Source organism: Spea bombifrons, chromosome 7, assembly GCF_027358695.1.
Source record: "Spea bombifrons isolate aSpeBom1 chromosome 7, aSpeBom1.2.pri, whole genome shotgun sequence".
In the NCBI taxonomy this organism is placed as follows: Eukaryota; Metazoa; Chordata; class Amphibia; order Anura; family Pelobatidae; genus Spea; species Spea bombifrons.
Window position 1 is genome coordinate 1,142,501 of NC_071093.1, and position 23,545 is coordinate 1,166,045.

Consider the following 23,545-nt stretch of genomic DNA (forward strand, 5'->3'; position numbering starts at 1 on the left):
GAAAAGTGAAATCGCGGCTTCGCCCGGCGCATGTCCGGCCCCCGAGCAGCTGCCACCGAGCGAGGGGTTACTCCGGGCAACATGCGCCACCCGGCTTCACAATACAGTGAATTAACCCTCAAAATCACCCTGCTGCGCTACAATCTCACCGCGTCGCACACTCAGCCGCACACTCACAGTATCACGCACTCACCCGCACACTCGCCGCGTCGCACACTCACAGTATCACACACTCAGCCATGCACTCTCCGTATTACACGATTACCACGTCACACACTCAGCCGCGCACTCGCCGCGTCGCACACTCACATTGTCGCACACTCAGCCGCGCACTCGCCGCGTCGCACACTCACATTGTCGCGCACTCGCCGCACCGCACATAAATTACCGATAACGTTCAGTAAAATGTTTGCCCTCTGATTAACCTCTGAATTGCCAGGAGGACCTCATTGCTGCACTAATCCCGTCTCCGAGGGCCGACCCCGGCCCCTGTAATTAAAAAAAGGTTTTCTGCCTCAATTTGGAAGAATCCGAGAGAAAGTGACAGGAAATGAGAGTCCGGCAGGAAATTCCCGGTAAAGAAGCTGGAAGCGGCCCCAATAACAGAGCCGTTAACCCCCGCACTGCCACGAGAACACAGCGGGGCCAAAGCCTGCGCATGCATTAACCCCCGCACTGCCACGAGAACACAGCGGGGCCAGAGCCTGCGCATGCATTAACCCCTGCACTGCCACGAGAACACAGCGGGGCCAGAGCCTGCGCATGCATTAACCCCCGCACTGCCACGAGAACACAGCGGGGCCAGAGCCTGCGCATGCATTAACCCCCGCACTGCCACGATAACACAGCGGGGCCAAAGCCTGCACATGCATTAACCCCCGCACTGCCACGAGAACGCAGCGGGGCCAAAGCCTGCGCATGCATTAACCCCTGCACTGCCACGAGAACACAGCGGAGCCAAAGCCTGCGCATGCATTAACCCCCACACTGCCACGATAAAAGAGTGGGGCCAAAGCCTGCGCATGCATTAACCTCCGCACTACCACAATAACAGAGCGGGGCCAAAGGCTGCGCATGCATTAACCCCTGCACTGCCACGATAACAGACCCATGTCCTGCAGTTGCCCTTACTATTTAACCCTTCACAGGGGAGAGACGGGGAAAATGAAGCCATTTTTTGAGTAAAAATAGCGCCAAACGCGTGTTTCAGCAGTAAAATGTTAGGAGCCGCGGTTACGGGGTACCCGGGAGGTGCCCGGCACCCCTTTTACCTTCAAAACCAGCCGTGGGGCAAATTCCGGCTCTAAAAACAGGGGCAACTTCAAGGCAGCCCCCAAGCGCTTGGTTCTCGGGCAGCGGCTGTATTTCACGCTAAGTGGGTCACGGCGCGGATTTTTGCACCTGTGGAGGCCTCGCGGGGGGGGGGGGGGCGAGGAAACGGGACGCGGGTCGTTTATCTCCGGAAAACACATTTTGGTGACAAATCATCTAATATTCAAAAAGCCTCTTTTTTTAGGTTTCCCGCAGACGGCGCGTCCTCGGCAGGGATGTTTAGCGTCTCCCCCGCGATCCGTGCAATTAGTTATCCGGCGTGCGAGGCGCGGCTACCGGCAGATTTACGGCACGATCGCCGCCGCCGCCATTTATCAACAGTAATAGCTTTATTGTACCCAGAACGATTAGAAGCGGCAGGAACAGAAATGCCCCGGCGCGGGGGGGGGGGGGGCTCTATCTACAGATACGGGGCGAACAAACCCAGAACCTGCCGGCAGATCGGCCCCGGCGGCCCCTGGCTAGTCGCCCGTTTCTCCTGCTGTAGTCAGCCGTTGGTCTCGTCTTAGATTCAGGAGCCGTATGTCTATCCCATGCATGTTTAATCCACTCACTGTATTACCCTCTACCACCTCTGCTGGGTGGCTGTTCCAGTTTTCTACCTCCCTCTCAGTAAAGTAAAACTTCCTTCCGTTCCATCTCAGTCTCTGACTCTCTAGTGTTGGATTCCGGTCTCTTGTTGTAACTTTTCTCCTGTTTTGGAATAAAATTCCCTCCTGTCCTTTATTAACCCCTTCATGTTATGAAATGCCCCCCCTTCTCTCCCCCAAGCCGGACATTGAGGGGTCATCACAAAGCGTTGCGTAGAATTAACCCTTTGTAGAGGGGCTCGCAGAGTATCAGCCAGTATCAGGCCGCCCTGCAGCTCGTTACTCTGATTATTTTATTTTGAGGAAAAGAAAAACAAAGTAACCGTCGCCGGGGGGTCGCCGAGGAACACATTTGGCTTTAATTTCAGGCCGGAAACACGAGCCAAACGCAGAACAGACATTCCCGGCGCGATGGGGTAACCAGGACGGGGTAACTCTTTCCGCGAGAGCACTGGGGGGGTTCTCACGGCGACCGTAACGGGGGGCCATGGAGACCCCGAACTACCAGAAAGAAAACATTTCCCCGCATTGGTGCAAAACATGGTGGAACCGGTCCCTGTTTATCCCCGCCAGGTAAGTAACACCGACCCTTTACCAATTTCTTTCCAAAACTACCCAAAAGTGACCCAAACGGCCAATGAATTCAGGGCGATAATGAGACGTCCATCACTAAATCATACCGGCCAAGTGTCTGAAACCCCTGATACCCCTCTCTCCCCCCTGATGGCCCTCTCTTCTCCCCTAATTCTCTCCCCCCCCGATGCCCTTCTCTTCTCCCCTAATTCTCTCCCCCCCTGATGCCCCCTTGACGATCTGCCCCGCTTTCCGCTCCGATCCCAGACAGAAATATCCAGAGCCGGACTTTTCACACTTTTTTTTGGGGGGGGGGGGGTATTTTCTGCCAAACTCTATGGAATTGGGCAGATTTTTTGCCCCTGTTTTTTTTGCCCCGGGTCCCCCTGTGCTTTGTGCCCCGCGGCCGCCCTCCACACACGGGCGACTCGGCCAGAATACTAAAATCCCGCTTTCTTTCTGAAGATTTCATCCGTCTCCTCGTAAGACTTCTGTCCGGCACAAAGCGCGGCCCCTCGGGATTATGGAGCCCAGCGGGGGGCGCAGTAATTGGAGCCGAACTTCCCAAAAGCTTTCCCTAAATCCGGGGCGAAAATACTCCACGCGCTTCACGCCAAACATTCCGAGCCGGCGACGCGGCCCCCCCATTATATAATATTTTCAGGGCAAAACAGGAGGCAAAGCCCCCCCCGTGCTACACGTAAGGATTATATATATATATACTGTATACATACACCGGGTGTGTATATATCATAAACATGGTATAGATACATATGGTAGAACGAAGGGTTAAACCAGAACAAAAACAAAAAATCTACTTTTGATTTGGGTCCCCCTCCCTGCATCGAATTTATGTCGACTATTCCGGGATCTGAAGGGTTAACCAACCCCCCCCCAGGGGGCATTCCTGGGCAGAATAGATTTCCCACGCCTCACTTACCCCATTGAAAGCTCCTGAAACCCCCCCTCACAGAACTGAGACAAGGCAGAGAGGGGCTAAAATACCCCCCAAACCCCCCCTGGGGGGGGCGCAGGGGCATTAACCTGCTGGGGAAGGACTTTCATTGGCTGACGGAGCGACGCTTTGCGCCTGATTGCGCCCGGCGGACGCCGCGGAACCGACCAGTACCGGCGCAGTCGGGTTTAACTATTTCTATGCTGGGATCGCAACTCCTCAACGCATCTCCTGCGCAGGAAGCACAGATACGGGGCAAATATGGGGGCCGTTCCGCAAAAGCGACCGCACAAACCTTTAACGCGGCTGCCGTAAGCATAAAGCGCAAAGAACACAAAGTCGCATAAAATGTTGCTAAATTCAGATATTTGCTCTTTTTATTGTATGAACAGGAGCCCTACGAGGTCTGCCGAAAAGTGTTTTATGGTGGATCGTCCTGTTTTGAGCCGAGGGGCGTTTTGGGTTTTTTTTGGAGTTCCAGATAACAAAAAAATATTATAAACCCCCCCCCCCGCGCCGTCTGCTTTCGTTCCGGGACACAAGCACCGGTTCATGTTAAAAACAGCTTTTGCACATATATGACCAGGTGATTTTTTTTCTGGGTGACATCAGACTCGGCACACGTGTGTCCCCCGCACCCCCCCCGACACCCCGCACCCCCCGAGCCCCCCGCATCCCCCGCACACAGGCCGTCTGTTTTTAGAGCGCAGCGTCTCGCTCGCCGGCCCCGCTAACGTCATTCCCGGCACAGAGGGCATAATGGGTGCATTTATCAGCTAAAGAAAAAGAGCTTTATTAGAATTAATAAAAAGGTGCTATGATTAATGCCCCGTCCGCCCCGGCCCTTCAGATAAGTACAGCCGATCTGTGTTATTGGCCCCGGGGGGGGCATCCGATCGGGGCGAACAAACAGCCCAAGATGTCTTGGGGTCTATCCCATGCATGTTTAACTTCCCTCACTGTATTACCCTCTACCACTTCTGCTGGGAGGCTGTTCCATTTATCTACCACTCTCAGTAGAGTAAAATTTCAGTAAAATAAAACACAAGCACCATCTGAATAAAACGTCATTTCCACGCCGTCCCGGCTCATAAAATCTTCGGCTCGGATTCATTTCCATTTGTAAATAATAATGAATTCCCGGCCTGGCTCCCCCGTGGCTCCTAAAGGGGTGGAGCTTCCTCCATCGGGCCCCCGAGAGCCACAACTGCAGGGAACTTGGGAAGAAAAGGAGCCCGTGGTCCGAATCCGACGCACGAAATGTGGAGCAGTCGCCATGGAAACCAATGGAATGTTTTGCTGACTGCTTATTTTTGGGAGAAGGATATCCCCTTTAAAGCGATGAGGTCATTAAAATCTTTGTGGATGATTATTATTTATTGAAATGGCGGCATCATATTCTGGAGCGCTGTACACAATACGCACAACGCTCGGAATATCGCTGCAAATCATAGATTTCTCTTCCTTTAACCCCAATAATCGGATCTCAGACGTGAGAAGATTTTATACAAAAAAAAATGCCCCCCCCAATTTTTTTTATTTTTTTATTATTATTTGTTTTTTTTTTATGGTCACAGAAAATGAAAACATTTAACTAAAAAACACAAATATTTCTATTATATGATATTATTTGTGGTAAAAAGTTCCTTTTTTCTTTTTCCTCTGGTTTGTTGGCTTTGTTAAGGAAAAACACACCCCGGCTGGCCCTCTGGACAGCTACTTCAGCAGATACGTGTGAAGAGGCTGTGAAGTGGCTTTTAACACTCGTCTGGGGCTTCTGAGCAAACTGTCAGAGCGATCCGGCAACGTGGAGGGGGGCCGGGGGCCGGGGCGGCCGCCTCTGTTAGCGTTTCCTCCCTTTAAAGGGTTCGCTGAGGCTGCACTCCAGTGTTTTCCGAGCCGCGCACCTCCGACCCCGGCCATCCATCAACACAATGCAAACGAAGAGCGAGACAAAGTCAGGCAAACAGCAGAGCCGCTCCACAATAACGCGCGGCGACACACGGCGACACACGCTTCCTCCGAACGAGCGCAGAGCACACAGTCACACAAAACAGCCCCGTCCTAATCATGTGTACTCTGCGGCCCTCAGAGCCGGAACGCCGGCAGTCAATTCATTCCGGGGAACGCGGAGTCCCATCGTGGAAACGGCTCCGGAATACGTTGGCGATATATAAATAAATAATAAATAACGCAATCAATAATAACAGAAAGGAAGCAAAATGTGCGTCGGGGGTCCCGGGGGCTCGGCGGGAATTGGCTTAATATTCAAAAATACAAAGTAACAGGGAGGCTTCATGAAAGTGGGGTTCAGGCATCCAAGGAACGGAAGACCCCGCTATCCCCCGCTAACCTCAGAGTCTCCGCGGGGTCCGGACTCCCGACAGATTCTCTCTGACACAGAGAAATAATAGAACGCGAGGCCGGAACCTCAGTCCGAGGCTGATATGGGATGGAAGGAAGTTTTACTTTACTGAGAGGGTGGTAGATAAGTGGAACAGCCTCCCGGCAGAAGTGGTAGAGGGTAATACAGTGAGGGGATTAAACATGCATGGGATAGGCATACGGCTCCTGAATCTAAGACGAGACCAACGACTGATTAAGGTTTTTACAGCAGGAGAAACGGGCGACTAGCCGGGGGCCGCCGGGGGCCGATCTGCCGGGAGGTTCTGGGTTTGATGAAAAAAAGGGATTTATTACTAAAAATGGAAAGGCGGTATTTACAAAGAAAACAAAGCGCCCCCCCCATGCCGAATCCCCTCCATGCCTTTTCCCCCGATACGAGGATTGCAGATTCCGGCGTTTTGCGTTATTTTGGCATTAATCACCCCAAATACGTGGGCAGCGGGCGGAGCTTCGAACGAACCTCGTTAACGCACTTTGGGGAAGTTTCTCGGTTATCAGCGCAGAGTTGCTATTTTTTTTAATCCCCGTTCCGGTCGTTTTTCTGTATTTTTTTTAGGTTCCGGTTTAAGGATTTTGTTTAACTTTGTGTAGAAATCTTTAAATAAACATAACAGAGAGTCTGGTATTTTTGGAATCATCCGGAACGCGAGCCATCTGCGGGAAGCAGCCGCTTCGGGTTACGTTATTATATTAAAGCCCCCCCCGGCCCCCCCCCGGTTTTGTTTTTCCCAATTACCTCTCTCTAAATCCAGTGTGGCAATTCTCAATGGCTTCCTTTTGTTGGCAATGAAGGGGTTAATGCCTGGGAAAGCGGGGGCCCCGGGTTATTAACTCCCCATTGTTTATAAGCCGGGTGATATCACAGAGCCCTGAACAATGTATTCATTATAAGGACGTCATTGTCGTATTTGCAGGGGTCACTAATTCCCGAAATCCGACTCCGAGGACGGCCCTCGGGGACTCCATGCGCGAGAAGCTAATGAGGGGCTGCTGAGTGCGCGGGGTGGAAGACGGAGCCCCCAAAGGGCCAACTTTACCCGACCTTTTAGAGAAAGATAACCCCCTTCTGGTGACGGACGGAGGATCCGAACCAAATCCCACAACTCCGAACCGACGTCATGACAACGAGCAAACGCCGGCTTATCTGGAAAAAGTACAGAGACCTTTAACGATCACTTTGTACATTTTTTTTGTCATTCCGATGGTTGTGATGTCATTGCTGATGTCACGCTCACTGTATTTTAGCGTCTTTGAAAGAAAGTGTTGGAAACGCAGCAGGGCGCGAGAGAGAAGAACCCCCGAAGTTAGAGGGTCCTCATGTTTACGGACCCCCCGACACGAGGAGCTTCTTGGGGTTAGTAAATTGGGGGCGATGCGGGGAATGATGGTAGAAGTCTTCCAGGTTTCGGGGCTTGTAGGGGTGTGAAGGGTTAACGCGTCCTGCGGTCGTCCGGCTGAAGACCCCTCCGCACCGGCCTAGGTCTGCGTCTCTGTGGTGGGTGGTCTCGCGGGTATTTAGAGGTTTTTGTATCCGAGGGCCGCCCCGCGACTCCAAACTTCGGCTGAAGACCGCGTGGAATCCTCACCTCGCGAAGAATCGCAGGGAAACGGGCAAAAAACGCGACTCAGAGAGTGGCAAACGCGACGAAACGGACCGCGGACCGAAAGAAACGCCGGCCGGGCGCGGGGGGGGGAACGAGGCCAGAGGTCCTCCGAGCCGCAGCCAGGATTAGAACGCCCTATAATAATATATCATTATATACAGCGGGGGGGCCGGCGACCTCTCCCTGCTATCCGCCCCGCAGGACGCACCTGCAAAAACACGACGAGAATCCCCCCGACGCGTCTCGCAGGGCGACGGCAACCGCGTAACCGGGGGGGGGGTTCCGAGACTCGCTAATAAAACCAGACGCCCCGACAGACGCCGGAGCCCTTCACACGGACCCCTTCACACGGAGCCCTTCACACGGCTTCCAGGTCATGGATGATGAATAAGATGCAACATAATAAATAACTCTGCCTCGGGACCAATAAACCACACAGTATATGACGTTATATACCTTATACACCATTATACACCATGCGTTACATATAGGATGAGCGACGAAGACGGACCGCCCTTCCCTCCCACAAACACCCAGTTTAGTGAATAAGGCCCTTATCGCAGCGCGCAGGGAGTAATGAGCCGGACCAGATCTACTTTACAATAATATGAAATAATCCAACAATATTCCAACAATAACAATAACCAATATAAAGGGAGACAGATTGCGGCGGCGAGCGGAAGCCCCCAGAGACGTCATACCCCCCCCCTGTCAGAGTCCCTGAAACGCAGCGGGAGACGCCTGGGATATTTTCGGGAATCCAGCGGTTATTATTCCGGGATTTATCCTCTATACGCAGAACTATTCCCGGTCACCTGACTCTGGGGGTTACTCAGGGCCGCGGGGGCTCGGGGGCCACACTTTAGGTCTGCTGCCGGTGTCCTCTCGTCCTTATAGGAACCTGGGGTGACCCTGCCGACAGTAAAGCTCCCAGCCCCAGGACTGTGCAGGTGTGCGTCGGGTGTGTTGGCGGCAGAAGTATCGCTTACACGGGCTCTCCGCCAGCCGCAGAGAAAGTGGGAATTATCCTTCAGCGAAACCAAAACACTTCGCTATTATAAAGTCTGTTCTTACCACAGATTTAGCAGATTTTGGGTGTACTCGTTAACCTTTTGATTACCAGACGGAAGCGCTTCTGAAAACCCCTGATACAGAAGATCGACTTATTGACCCTCTCATCAGGCCCGGCGGTTAAATGCCCGGCGGTTAAATGCCCCGGGGTAACATCGGGGTGAAGGGAATCCGCAGACAGAGAGCGGTAATTTTTTGTATAAATCTTTTGAGATACAATTTTTGGGCCAAATTTCCAGTTTTTTTGTCTGGAATGTTTAGAGCGCTAATTAACCCAAATGACGAATCCAGAATAAAGAATTCGACGGCCGCAAGAGACTGACGCCCGAGCCGGGGGGGGGGGAGGCTCGGAATTAAGAATGATTTGCCAAAAACACAAACATTAAACCCGAGACTCCGGGAAGCGGTTCTGACGCAATCGGGTCTGAAGCCGCCGACGGCCGAACCATTTCCCGTACTAACGGCCGTCGCCTTCCGCTCCCGGCGTAATAAATCGGCTCCCGGCGTAATAAATCGGCTCCCGGCGTAATAAATCGGCTCTCGGCGTAATATATCGGCTCCCGGCGTAATAAATCGGCTCTCAGCGTAATAAATCATCTCTCGGCGTAATATATCGGCTCCAACGGCTCCTCTGAAGGTAAAAAAGGAAAAGCACAGAATGGGGATTCAGGACGTTCGGGACGCGCAGAAAGCGGATGAATTTGTTGTAAAAAGTGATCCAAAAAAGGAGAGATCCGGGGAGTGCGAGGTAAGAATGTTTACAAACACGGAATCCGACGGCAACAAAGTAACCGCTTTACAACCAACGGGATCTATAATCCGAAGCCACGCAGGAACAGCGCAGGGGTACTTTGTTGCGGGGGTAGTTTGTTGCGGGGATAGTTTGTTGCGGGGGGGTAATTTGTTGCGGGGGGTAGTTTGTTGCGGGGGTAGTTTTTTCCGTTACTTTATTTATGGGAAGGATTAAGGCTTCTGCTCCATGATGGGATTAACCTCTTCCTCTCTGGTGGGGGCGCCTGGCGCTGGGCTCGGTACCGCTATATGTTTCCGTGAAGCGTACACAGTGCTGAGTGTGAGTGACAGCCCATTATCTGGAGTGCGAGTCATAGCTGCGGGTAATTCCTCTCCCGCTCAGCCTCGCCCTGCGCTCGAGACTCTCTGGCGTCTGCTTTACCTTCTCGGCTCAGACCTGGAGCTGCAGGGATTAAAAGAGCAAACCCTGGAAACCCTTAATGCAGGAGACTAAAGACGGGGATTACCGGCAGATCCCTTCCCGCCGGGGTCACAGCCCCCCGGGGGTCTAACCTGAGCGGGATCTCCTGGGATCATCCGCACAGCCGGAATCGGCGACCCCCCCTTCTCTGGATAATCTACCGGAGCCACAACTCCCATCATCCTCTTTCAGATCTACAGGAAGGCGACTTCTTTCCCATAAATTCTAAGAGTGTGTCTTAGAGAGACATTTATTTCTTCCACAATCACAATTAGTTTAGGATCCCCTTTCGCTTTCCTTTAAAAGTCCTGCCTTGTACGTTACTGAGAGGGTGGTAGATCAGTGGAACAGCCTCCTGGCGGAAGTGGTAGAGGGTAATACAGTGGTAATACAGTGGTAGAGGGTAATACAGCGAGGAGACATTACACGCCTTCCCTAATACACAGAAGCGGTTACATGTATCCATGCGGCTCTAAGCCTGCGTTACCTGCGGAGCAGGGCGTGATCTGTAAACGGTCCCAACACGCAAAACGTGCGAGCGAAAACACGTCAGAAAAGGTAAAACCGACAGGATCGTGACCTTCAGTGACCTCTGCGGATTGCGAGTGATCTTCGGGGTTAAATGTCATTAAATGACTTTAAAGGATTCTGAGTAGCGGGCGGCGTAAGGGAACGGGGATTTTTCCGGAACGTTCCGCGTCTTCCGCTCTTTTCTCCGTGGTTTTAAAAGATTTTTGTGACCGTCAGGGCTTAGGAAGGAGGATGGCGGCTGCTTACGTGGTGACTTCTGTGTGGGCTGACAGCGGTTTCCGACGCTCGGCCAAAACCAAGTAATCTCTGCTTTAGGAAATGTGAAAAGTATGCGCCTGCATTAAAAAAAAACGAGAGACAAAATGCCTTTTTCCTCCCCGACATGTTATCTCATGCACCATCCAAATGGCTGCGCTGGCCGGCGGCCCCGCAGATCCCGCATGCCTGCGGCGTTAGCCGTTCCCGCAAATTCTCTTAAGGATTTAGACCTGTCAGGGGCCGAGCGGACAGCCTTCAACGGGGAAATAAATAATTTGGACGTCAGGAAGTGGAGCGAGATTAAAAAAAAAATGAACCTGATTCTACCCCAGAAATTTAACTCCGTGGGTGCTGGCGTGGGGGGGGGGCGATGTCTTCAGAGAAGAAGAGCCTCGGTACATGGGGGGGGGCAGCTCTGAAAAACCTTCTAATCAGAACCAGATTCCAACAAAACATAGCATTTTTTTTTTTATTAAATATTCCCAAATTTAAAAACTTTTTTTGAAACTGGTGAGTATTTGCTTCCCAATGAATCATGAGCTGCTCCGCAGTCCCGTCTGGCATCGCAGGAGTTAACAGCGCCTGGCATGTTTTGGGCCGCGTCACCCACAAGTGGCTATTTCTGCAGAAATCCAAATTAGAAGCATCCCCGGCGAACATCTGCGGCTCCCGTTCCAAACCTGCAACCAATTAGCCGCCTCCTCGGGGGCCCCCAGAGAAAAGCCTCCTGCCCCCCTAACCCCCCCCTTGATCTTTCTGCCCTAAATCTGCAGAAACCGCGAGGTCAGGAACCGCTTTCTGCCTTTTATGTCGTTCCGGGGGCCGAGGAGACGGAAGGAAGGAATTTACAGAAAAAGACTCAATATTAAAAATGAGAAGGAACCCCGAGCGATCTTCTCACGGAATCCCCGGGGGGCGCGGAACGCGACGGGGGGGGGGAGCGGAACGCGTCGGGGCGAGGAGCGGAACCTCTGCTTTTATAATAAAAAAAAACGTTTATTTTGTTGCAGATCAGAAAGTAAGAAACGGCAGCGAAAGAGGAGCCGACTGTTACATTCTATACGCGAAATTAACCCTGTAATGGTTACAGATTAAAAGACGCAATATATATAGGTATTAGAACCCCCCCCCCGTAGGTGAATCCCGTGGGAGCGGCCATATTAACTTCCTGTTCTCAGAATCTGCAGGGTTATTCCTCCCCGTTAAGTTAACTCTGCCCTATTATTACGTTCCTTTTCCAGGTCTTTTAAAAAGCAGCCACTGACCCCCCCCGGGGGAATTTCTCTTGAACGCATTGTTTTAGATCGTTTTATGCCGTTTCTTTACCCCTTTTGGTGGAACCGAGTGCGACCGGTTTGGGTTTAATAAAAGCATTTCTGGAGCCGAGCATTTATTCGCCGTAAATAATGAAAGCAAACGTTTCTCCTCGTAAATCCGCGCAACGCGGCAAACAGCCAGAGGGGGCGACACGGAGACGGCGGCCATTAAGCCTCCCGTGGACCGTTCCGTGCAGAGATTGATGTCCGAGCCCCGCGCTTACCGGCCCCGCGGCTACCGGCGCAGAGACCCGAAACAGCCTCTTCTCACCGGCAGACGCCCTCCGGGGTCTCAGCTCTGCCCATCCATCAAACGGCCGACTCTTCCCCCAAAACACTCAGAAAATCCGCTCCGTGGGCATTTTTGGCAAATAAATAAAAACACCCGGCGACAGCGCATTCCCTTAACCCTTCATGCAAATCCCCCCGTTTCCCATGATCCCTCAGGGCAGACTGTATCAGAATCCTCCCGGCAGCCCGAGCAGGAAGTTGGAAGCCGCTACCTGTTCTCTCCCCGCGTTGTTTTAGCGGACGGCGCAGGAGCCTCTAGCGCTAGAGATTGTTTCCAGCATTCTGACCATTGGCCGCGGAGCTTACGCTCCAAATAATCCCCCCGGATACGTTTATTTTCCGTATTCCCAAAAAAGTTTCCTGAGAAGGAGGGCGGCCGTCACAGCGCATTCACATAAAGTGACGGAGTGTAAGCTCTCCGGACCAACCCTTACGAAAAAATTACTGCAGTTTTTCTGAAGTAATACTGCAGTTTTTTGGACATGAAAAAACTGCAATACTGCACTTTTACTGCAGTATTACTGCACATTTACTGCAGTTTTACTGCATTTGTACTTCACTGTACTGCAGTTGTACTGCAGTTATTTTTGTACGGAAGTACAATTGCAATAAAGCTGCAGTACATTGAAGTACAATGCAGTATAATTGCAGTAAAAAAAAAAAGCGCAGTAAAAACGCAGTAATAATGCAGTACAGTGAAGTACAAATGCAGTAAAACTGCAGTAAATGTGCAGTAATACTGCAGTAAAAGTACAGTATTGCAGTTTTTTCATGTCCAAAAAACTGCAGAAAAACTGCAGTAATTTTTTTGTAAGGGAACATCGGGTCAAATACAGACTCCAGAGAAAAACGCAAACAAACGTAATAAAAAATGTCTGAATCACTTGTTTTTTTTATATTTTCTCTCCTTCCTGTTATAATACGGAGTCCGCCGGCTCTCTATAGACACCAATTCATCCCAAAAGCCTCAAACCTAACAGAATTAAATATTTATCTCAGCCTTAATATTAAAACATTTAAATTAGGTTAAAATAGCGCGTTCCGGACATCAGATCCGCCGCCCAGCCTCCTCCGCCACTTCTGTTACTTGCTACAAAGTTACTCGTTTAGTATTTCCGATAAACAGCGGCACCGACGCGCTTCGCATAAAACAAATCCCCGGCCCCGTGATGAATGCTTCTATTAAAACACCCAGATAGTTGGCCCCGATAGCGCGGCGGCCCCCGGGGGAAGCCCCCCCGCCGCTGTATCTGCATAGCCGTAAATAGGTTATTTTGGGTGTAAATAACGCATTAGAGCCGCACTTTATCCGCCTTCTCCGGCAGAAAAGCAAATCGCCGGAATAAACAACCGAGACAGGCTTGTAAAAGGAGAAGAAATATATAAAAAACATAAAAAAGGTGACTTTAATGACGCGCGGAGCGACGTCCGGGGCGGGGAGAAATAAAATGCGACGGAATCCGGGCAGCCAATGAAACGCGTCCGTCCGCTGAATATCATTTATATATATTATAGTGAGGGGGAGGGGGGTAGCCGGTAAAGGCGCTGTTCCACTTAAACATTCATTTTGCTCTCTAATACTCCGAGCCAATAAACCGTCCCCGATCTGTTGTTTTTATTTGCCCCCCGGGGGGTAGGAGGCTGCTTTCCCTGCCCCTGGTGTTCGCTTGTTATCCGGCCAGCATCAAGTCACAAATGGTCTTAATTTCTTGCATTTTACAAGCAAATCCGTGTGATTTACACGCTGCCACCGCGGGGGGGGGGGGGCTGGGGGGTGATGCCTTTACAACCCCATGCGGAGCGAGCGGCCCCCCGGCCCCCGGGGCTCTGGAAGAGGCAGGTGACACAAAGGACTTTATCCCTGGAAACCATTAATTAGCGTCTCCCTCCGTCCCGCAGTAAAGTTTCAGAGCCGCAGATCGCACCTCGGCATCTGTCTGAGAGGTAATTAAACGCCTGCTGGTCGCAGGAAAGGAGCCCCTACTGCTTTCAAAGGCTTTTTCCTCCCCGGCCGCCTGAAACACCCCAGCTGCGGGAATTCGGGAAATAATTGGCCATCAATGGACCCTCAGTGACTTCAAAAAAGGGTTAAATTATTACAACTTCCTGATCTGCCCAAAGGAGGCAAAATAAAATCCGCCAAAAACACAAAGTATGTCACCTTTTCCCACGATTCCACGCTCCTAATTTGCATGCGCCCGCAGTTTTAGACGCAGGGCTGGGATGCATGCGCCGGCGCGTTCCACCTACAGACAGGTCACTCGATTTCTTATCTGATTGGGACAGGAATGGAACTGACAGAGATTCAAATTGGAAACTATTTAGGTGGTTGCCATGGTGATAAGACTGCACTCTAAACTTTGCACCATAATAAGTTTCAAACAAACCCTCCCACGGCATAGATTATTATTATTTATATATCGCTGTCATACTCCGCAGCGCTGTACAATGTGTTATTATTATTATTTATATATCGCCGTCATACTCCGCAGCGCTGTACAATGTGTGTTATTATTATTTATATATCGCCGTCATACTCCGCAGCGCTGTACAATGTGTTATTATTATTTATATATCGCCGTCATACTCCGCAGCGCTGTACAATGTGTTATTATTATTATTTATATATCGCCGTCATACTCCGCAGCGCTGTACAATGTGTGTTATTATTATTTATATATCGCCGTCATACTCCGCAGCGCTGTACAATGTGTGTTATTATTTATATATCGCCGTCATACTCCGCAGCGCAGTACAATGTGTTATTATTATTTATATATCGCCGTCATACTCCGCAGCGCTGTACAATGTGTGTTATTATTATTTATATATCGCCGTCATACTCCGCAGCGCTGTACAATGTGTTATTATTATTATTTATATATCGCCGTCATACTCCGCAGCGCTGTACAATGTGTGTTATTATTATTTATATATCGCCGTCATACTCCGCAGCGCTGTACAATGTGTTATTATTATTTATATATCGCCGTCATACTCCGCAGCGCTGTACAATGTGTGTTATTATTATTTATATATCGCCGTCATACTCCGCAGCGCTGTACAATGTGTTATTATTATTTATATATCGCCGTCATACTCCGCAGCGCTGTACAATGTGTGTTATTATTATTATTTATATATCGCTGTCATACTCCGCAGCGCTGTACAATGTGTTATTATTATTATTTATATATCGCCGTCATACTCCGCAGCGCTGTACAATGTGTGTTATTATTATTTATATATCGCCGTCATACTCCGCAGCGCTGTACAATGTGTTATTATTATTTATATATCGCCGTCATACTCCGCAGCGCTGTACAATGTGTTATTATTATTTATATATCGCCGTCATACTCCGCAGCGCTGTACAATGTGTGTTATTATTATTTATATATCGCCGTCATACTCCGCAGCGCTGTACAATGTGTTATTATTATTTATATATCGCCGTCATACTCCGCAGCGCTGTACAATGTGTGTTATTATTATTTATATATCGCCGTCATACTCCGCAGCGCTGTACAATGTGTGTTATTATTATTATTATTTATATATCGCCGTCATACTCCGCAGCGCTGTACAATGTGTGTTATTATTATTTATATATCGCCGTCATACTCCGCAGCGCTGTACAATGTGTTATTATTATTATTTATATATCGCCGTCATACTCCGCGGCGCTGTACAATGTGTGTTATTATTATTTATATATCGCCGTCATACTCCGCGGCGCTGTACAATGTGTGTTATTATTATTTATATATCGCCGTCATACTCCGCAGCGCTGTACAATGTGTTATTATTATTATTTATATATCGCCGTCATACTCCGCAGCGCTGTACAATGTGTGTTATTATTATTTATATATCGCCGTCATACTCCGCAGCACTGTACAATGTGTGTTATTATTATTTATATATCGCCGTCATACTCCGCAGCGCTGTACAATGTGTGTTATTATTATTTATATATCGCCGTCATACTCCGCAGCGCTGTACAATGTGTGTTATTATTATTTATATATCGCCGTCATACTCCGCAGCGCTGTACAATGTGTTATTATTATTATTTATATATCGCCGTCATACTCCGCAGCGCTGTACAATGTGTGTTATTATTATTTATATATCGCCGTCATACTCCGCAGCGCTGTACAATGTGTTATTATTATTTATATATCGCCGTCATACTCCGCAGCGCTGTACAATGTGTGTTATTATTATTTATATATCGCCGTCATACTCCGCAGCGCTGTACAATGTGTGTTATTATTATTATTATTTATATATCGCCGTCATACTCCGCAGCGCTGTACAATGTGTTATTATTATTATTTATATATCGCCGTCATACTCCGCGGCGCTGTACAATGTGTGTTATTATTATTTATATATCGCCGTCATACTCCGCGGCGCTGTACAATGTGTGTTATTATTATTTATATATCGCCGTCATACTCCGCAGCGCTGTACAATGTGTGTTATTATTATTATTATTTATATATCGCCGTCATACTCCGCAGCGCTGTACAATGTGTTATTATTATTATTTATATATCGCCGTCATACTCCGCGGCGCTGTACAATGTGTGTTATTATTATTTATATATCGCCGTCATACTCCGCGGCGCTGTACAATGTGTGTTATTATTATTTATATATCGCCGTCATACTCCGCGGCGCTGTACAATGTGTGTTATTATTATTTATATATCGCCGTCATACTCCGCAGCGCTGTACAATGTGTTATTATTATTATTTATATATCGCCATCATACTCCGCAGCGCTGTACAATGTGTGTTATTATTATTTATATATCGCCGTCATACTCCGCAGCGCTGTACAATGTGTGTTATTATTATTTATATATCGCCGTCATACTCCGCAGCGCTGTACAATGTGTGTTATTATTATTTATATATCGCTGTCATACTCCGCAGCGCTGTACAATGTGTTATTATTATTATTTATATATCGCCGTCATACTCCACAGCGTATAAAAAGTCTTATTGCCATAGCAACCAATAAAATGTTCTTTCTGCGAATCACTAAATATTGATAACCCCGATCAGTTCTGTTCCCCCATTGATTGCCATCAAAGGTTTGTAAATCCCTCACCACGAAAGGCATGTACCATCTCAGCTTGGAAGTTGTTCCATGAAACTACTACCCCATGTCTTAAGATGATTGGTACCTCCTTGTGAAGATCCCCCGGGTTTCTTTATCACTTCTGAGAATCCATTTCCTTCCAGAATGGAGCTTTTTGCCTCTTTTTTCAGCGCCGCGGTCACCGGTCCAGAATTCTCCATAATCAGTAATTCATGATCCGGAGGCAGGCGCTAGAAAAAAAAAAGTGAGAAAACGCGGATTAACGCGGCACTCCAGCAATCCAAGAGTTAAACGCCCATTTTAGGGGGTATTTCCGAAGAAACAATACTGCGCGTTTTTAACTGGTATTCTGTGCAAAAGAATTTTTACAATGAAAAAAATATATTTCAGATCAGAAGCGAAAATATTAGAAGTTTCCAAACTTTAATAACTGTTTGCATGCCGGTGAAAAGCGAGTTTTTTGTTTATCGTTGGTAGAGGGGAAGTGAAAAATGTTGTATTTAACCCTTTTGAAACTCAAATATAATGTGTTATGCAACCCTCTGGCACTCAAGTGGTTTGCAGGGACGGCACAGAGATAACGAAGGCATCTCAAGGGGTAACTGGCAATCACGGGGTTAACTTACAATGCGCATTATCATCAGATCTGTAATAATCATTTCATTGTAATTTTAACCCCTCGGTTTCCATTAATGTCTATTCCTGCAGTGAGTGTCTCAGTGACTGTTCTTCTGGGCTGTCAATAAATTCCTCTGCAGTCGTACCTTACAATGCAGCAACTCCACGAGGAGAAGGCAGCAGAAGGCGGCCGCCCTGCATCCAATGCGCTCAGACACACAAAACCCCGCGGAAGGGTTCAATCGAGCCAGGGATGCCACAGAGGAACACTGCGCTGACTTTACAGGAGGAAGGAGCGCTCTCCCCTCCGCTCTCCACTCTCCCCTCCGCGGTCCCCTCCGCGGTCCCCTCCGCTCTCCCCTCCGCAGTCCCCTCTGCTCTCCCCTCCACGGTCCCCTCTGCTCTCCCCTCCACGGTCCCCTCTGCTCTCCCCTCCACGGTCCCCTCCGCTCTCCCCTCCGGTTTCCCCTCCGCGGTCCCCTCCACTCTCCCCTCCGCGGTCCCCTCCACGGTCCTGTCTGTCTCTACATCCAGAACATTCTCTGCCCAAACTCTCTCCTTATCTTTTCACACTCAGGACTAAAAGAGACCCTCAGACCCCCATCCTATGTTTATTTACACCTCTCCAAACAGCTGGAGGCCATTAACCCTCAAATGGCCAGGAATCCTGAGAGAGGAGAGAGAGAGACGGGGAGAGAAGATACAGAGAGAGAGAGAGAGAGAGAAAACAGACAGCGAGAGAGACGGGGAGAGAAGAGAGAGAGAGGGGATGGAAACATTTAAATAGATAAAGGACAGGAGGGAATTTGTGTCAAAGGAGGAGAAAGAGAGACCAGAATCTCACACTAGAGGGTCAGAGGCTGAGATGGAACGGAAGGAAGGGGTGGTAGATAAGTGGAACAGCCTCCCAGCAGAGGTGGTAGAGGGTAATACAGTGAGGGTATTAAACATGCATGGGATAGACATACGGCTCCTGAATCTAAGACGAGACCAACGACTGAACAACAGTCATTACAGCACGAGAAATGGGTGACTAGACGGGGGCCAAATGGGGCCGATCTGCCGCCAGGTTTTGGGTCTCGAGCTCCACAGCTCTTTTCTCACGATAAGCGACGCTCTGTTTATCCAAGTAATAATAATAATAATAATAATGTTAATAATGTTTGTAAACAGACACATTTGTCCTCGATACAATTTCGCAGATTTTCTATGAATCCTCTTTTCCCGATGAGTCAGACATACGCCGCGGCGCAGTACACAGATTCCGGAAACCTCCTTATTCTAGAGAGAAACTTCAAAGTAATGGCTGAGACCCCTGAGCCCTGGCGGGGGGAGGGGCTCTGAAAGTAAAGGGTTAAAGGCAACACAGACACCCCAGGGTGACACGCGGGGCAGCAGCTGGCCCTTCACACTGGGGAGTTTGTTCCTAAGGAAGTGGCAGATACTCACATCCAGCTCCCAGCAGGGTAGGAGATGCAAGACAAGGATATCCAAGGCGTCAAACGCTATCTCCCAGTTCAGAGGCCACAAGCAATTAGAGCGCAGCTGTCTCTGGCAGGCAACACATGGCTGGCCCCCGGGTCCCGGGTCACCCCCATACGGGGCGGCGGGGGGCAGCGGGGGGCACGACTTCCCAAACCGACCGGTGCCACCGCTACAACACGGCACCAAAAAATCCGTCCGTCCGTCCAGCTGCCCCCTGGGGAGTTTTTTCCCTAAATTTTCCAAAATTTCTGGCCGGATATTAGCGAATAATAATAAATATTAAGAAGGTTTAAGCGAGCGTGAAAGGTGTCCTTGCGCATTATCAGCCCCCCCACATCCTTGGAACTCTATAATCATTCTGGACGCCGTCGGCCCAGCTGTCAGCCGGAGGGGCCGAGAACTTTTTAATAAGAAATATCTGAAAAAACACAATTCATTCTAAAATTCCGTTCTACTAATCGAGCAGATCGTATCGGTGCGTTTGGTTAATTTAATAACCCCCCCCCCATGGGAGGCTGCGAATGAAGGGGGGGGGATGGCTTTTTATCATCAAAAAGTCAGCCCAGCAAATTTACCATCATTTAGCAAACCCCCCCCAAATATTTCATAAATATATATATAAATATATAAATATATAGTACAATTTATTTTATTAATATTATACAATTTATTAGAATTATTTTGTATTTTGGGTAACGATGTATAACATAAGATATTGAATGATGTGTTTTAAGTAAATTTATCGCTTTTCCCCAAACTTTCTTGTTACAGACGAAGCACGGAATAAACCCACGTAAAAAAAAAAATAGCCCTGTTCCAAGAGCTTACAATCTAGAACAGAATTATTGAAAATTATAAAATATCAGTGATATTGGGTGCTATTTTTTATGTCTCGGGTCCATTTCTTTTACTTTGTATCGTTGCGGCTTCTTCGCCCGAATCGTTCTGGAATGGGAGGAATAAAGCATGAAAGGTTGGAAAACGATGGAGGAATCCTCATCACAGGGAAGGAGATAGCGAGAAATCTCATTAATCAGCCCAATTATTTTATTACCATTTATCCTTCAATTATTCCGAACAATTCACTTTATTAACGAAAAATAAACAAATAAACAAATAAACCCACTTTACGGGGCGTTTAATCGCATATTTTTTTGGCCTTTTGCGAATTGATTTTGTTTTTTTTTCGGCTGATTCCGGTTATTTATTCGCGTTCCCAATTTACAAACAAAAAACAGATATTTCCGCATCTTCCCACCCGACGTTATCTCCGACACTTTACTATAAAACGAGTCATAACTATTTGTTTTGTTTATTTTTGTTTGTTTGTTTCTATAAATCACATTTTATTTATTTATTTTTATTCCAGATTTTTTTTCTCTGTATCTGTAAATAAATATATCTGTAAATCCAGAATTGGAATTTTCCCCTTTAATTGATTTATTTTAACTTTAGGACGTTCTATTATTTCCTAAATATTCCACTTTTCCCGATTTGTAAAATGAATCGAAATTTAAATCCTGGTTGAAATAAAAAGCATTTTTTGGCGAGGAGTTCTTAGTGGGAGTCGTTTTTAAATCCAAAACAGGAAAGTCAGGGTTCTCATCGCTTTATTTTGTCGATATCGCCCCGCGTCACCCCCCGCTTAGGTCATACTCACATACTGGTTGGCTTAGGATAATGGGAATTGCAGTCCGCAGCGACTGAGTTTGAATCCTGTGAGCGTCGCGTGGATTTTCTTCATTCTTTTTATTTGTTTCCCCGTCTTTCGGAGAGCAGATTAGAGACGCGGCTCTGGGGCAGAGTCACGCGGCAGGCTGGGGCAGGTAGAGATCCGTCAGGGGGCCGGAAACGAGCCCAGTTCACCGAGACGCGCTCTGCGCTTGGAGGCTCTTGGCAGCGAAAATTAACTATTCGCTTAACCTGAATTCCGCTGTTAAAGGTGCCGCTTCTAACTATACATCGTACAGGGCCGGCTCACCGAGTCATTATTATTAAGGTATATAACACCACCATATTCTGTGGCGCTGTACAACAGGTAACAGGATCCGACAAGTAGTATTTATAACACAACAATCTGACTTAGAGAAACATGAGGGAAGCAGGGCCCTGCTCCAAAGAGCTTACAATCTAGAAATGTAACTATACATTATACAGGGCCGGCTTATCGATTTAACTATACATTATACAGGGCCGGCTTACTTGATTTAACTATACATTATACAGGGCAGGAGAAGCTCCCGGGGTTCGGATCATCTTCATGGTTAATGAAGTCGGGGAGATGATAAATTTCAGCTCATTGCAACCCAAAAAAACTCACAGATGAGACCCCATTCAGTAAATTGTGTAGAATAAGCCCCCTCGCGCTGGGACCCGGGGTATCCTGTATATTAGAAGATTATTACTTTATTAATATTATTATTATGTGATTATCTCGTATATTTATTATTATTAGATCACTATGACATATATTAATAATATTATTATTATTCGGACGTTATCTCATACATTAATCAATATTCTGATTGGGTCGTTATCCCATATACTAATTATTATTATTAGGTTGTTTTATATATATATATATATATATATTAATTAATAATATTATTAGTTAAGGGTCTGACAATGTATTAAAGAGACACGACCGTGAACACTTTAACTCGCGGCCTAAATAGTAGAATATTTATCAGTTCAGACTGATGGGAGTTTCCTTTAAAAGTTGTCGCTTTTTTTCTTCTTATCTCCTTCATTCTGATAAGAAAGTCTATTAAAATCTTATCAGATTCTGCTTCTAATCAGTAACATTTCGCGGGGTGATAAATGGTTCGTGAATCTCCTCCCAACTCACTGACCTCCGGCTAAAACCTCTGCAAAAGCTAATCCATAAAAACAAGATCAATCAGCGATGAAGCAGAACGTCGCTCGTCATTCCAAAGCCAGTAGAACAGAGGAGTTTCAAAGAAATCACAGTAAAACTGCTCCGTGTGACGCTAAACGTCCCCTCTGGATACCAAGTAACATTTATATGCACAAAAACAAACAAAAAACACAGAAATTAGCAATATAAACGTAAAATCAGATCCAATAGATGCCTTTATATACGGGGGAGAGTATATAATATATAATATGAGGAATATACAGGGATATAACGGGTTATAAGGACGGGATTAGTTATACGGGGGGAGAGTATATAATATATAATATGAGGAATATACAGGGATATAACGGGTTATAAGGACGGGATTAGTTATACGGGGGGAGAGTATATAATATATAATATGAGGAATATACAGGATATAACGGGTTATAAGGACGAGATTAGTTATACGGCCAGAGAGTATATAATATATAATATGAGGAATATACAGGGATATAACGGGTTATAAGGACTGGATTAGTTATACGGGGGTAGAGTATATAATATATAATATGAGGAATATACAGGATATAACGGGTTATAAGGACGGGATTAGTTATACGGGGGGAGAGTATATAATATATAATATGAGGAATATACAGGGATATAACGGGTTATAAGGACGGGATTAGTTATACGGGGGTAGAGTATATAATATATAATATGAGGAATATACAGGATATAACGGGTTATAAGGACGGGATTAGTTATACGGGGGAGAGTATATAATATATAATATGAGGAATATACAGGATATAACGGGTTATAAGGACGGGATTAGTTATACGGCCGGAGAGTATATAATATATAATATGAGGAATATACAGGATATAACGGGTTATAAGGAGGGGATTAGTTATACGGCCGGAGAGTATATAATATATAATATGAGGAATATACAGGATATAACGGGTTATAAGGACGGGATTAGTTATACGGCCGGAGAGTATATAATATATAATATGAGGAATATACAGGATATAACGGGTTATAAGGACGGGATTAGTTATACGGCCGGAGAGTATATAATATATAATATGAGGAATATACAGGATATAACGGGTTATAAGGACAGGATTAGTTATACGGCCGGAGAGTATATAATATATAATATGAGGAATATACAGGATATAACGGGTTATAAGGACGGGATTAGTTATACGGCCGGAGAGTATATAATATATAATATGAGGAATATACAGGGATATAACGGGTTATAAGGACGGGATTAGTTATACGGGGGGAGAGTATATAATGTATAATATGAGG

At 47.3% G+C, this 23,545-nt stretch overlaps 1 protein-coding gene across 1 annotated transcript in view; it reads right to left on the bottom strand.

Annotated features, from left to right (window-relative positions):
* Positions 1–17,458, bottom strand: part of GLI2 (GLI family zinc finger 2) — a 35,452-nt gene extending 17,994 nt beyond the window's left edge. Inside the window, exon 1 of the mRNA XM_053471883.1 lies at positions 17,342–17,458. Within this exon, the coding sequence (XP_053327858.1) occupies positions 17,342–17,456 (115 nt within the window). The 5' untranslated portion in view covers positions 17,457–17,458. The remainder of the gene's footprint in view (positions 1–17,341) is intronic.
* Between the last annotated feature and the right edge of the window lie 6,087 nt (positions 17,459–23,545).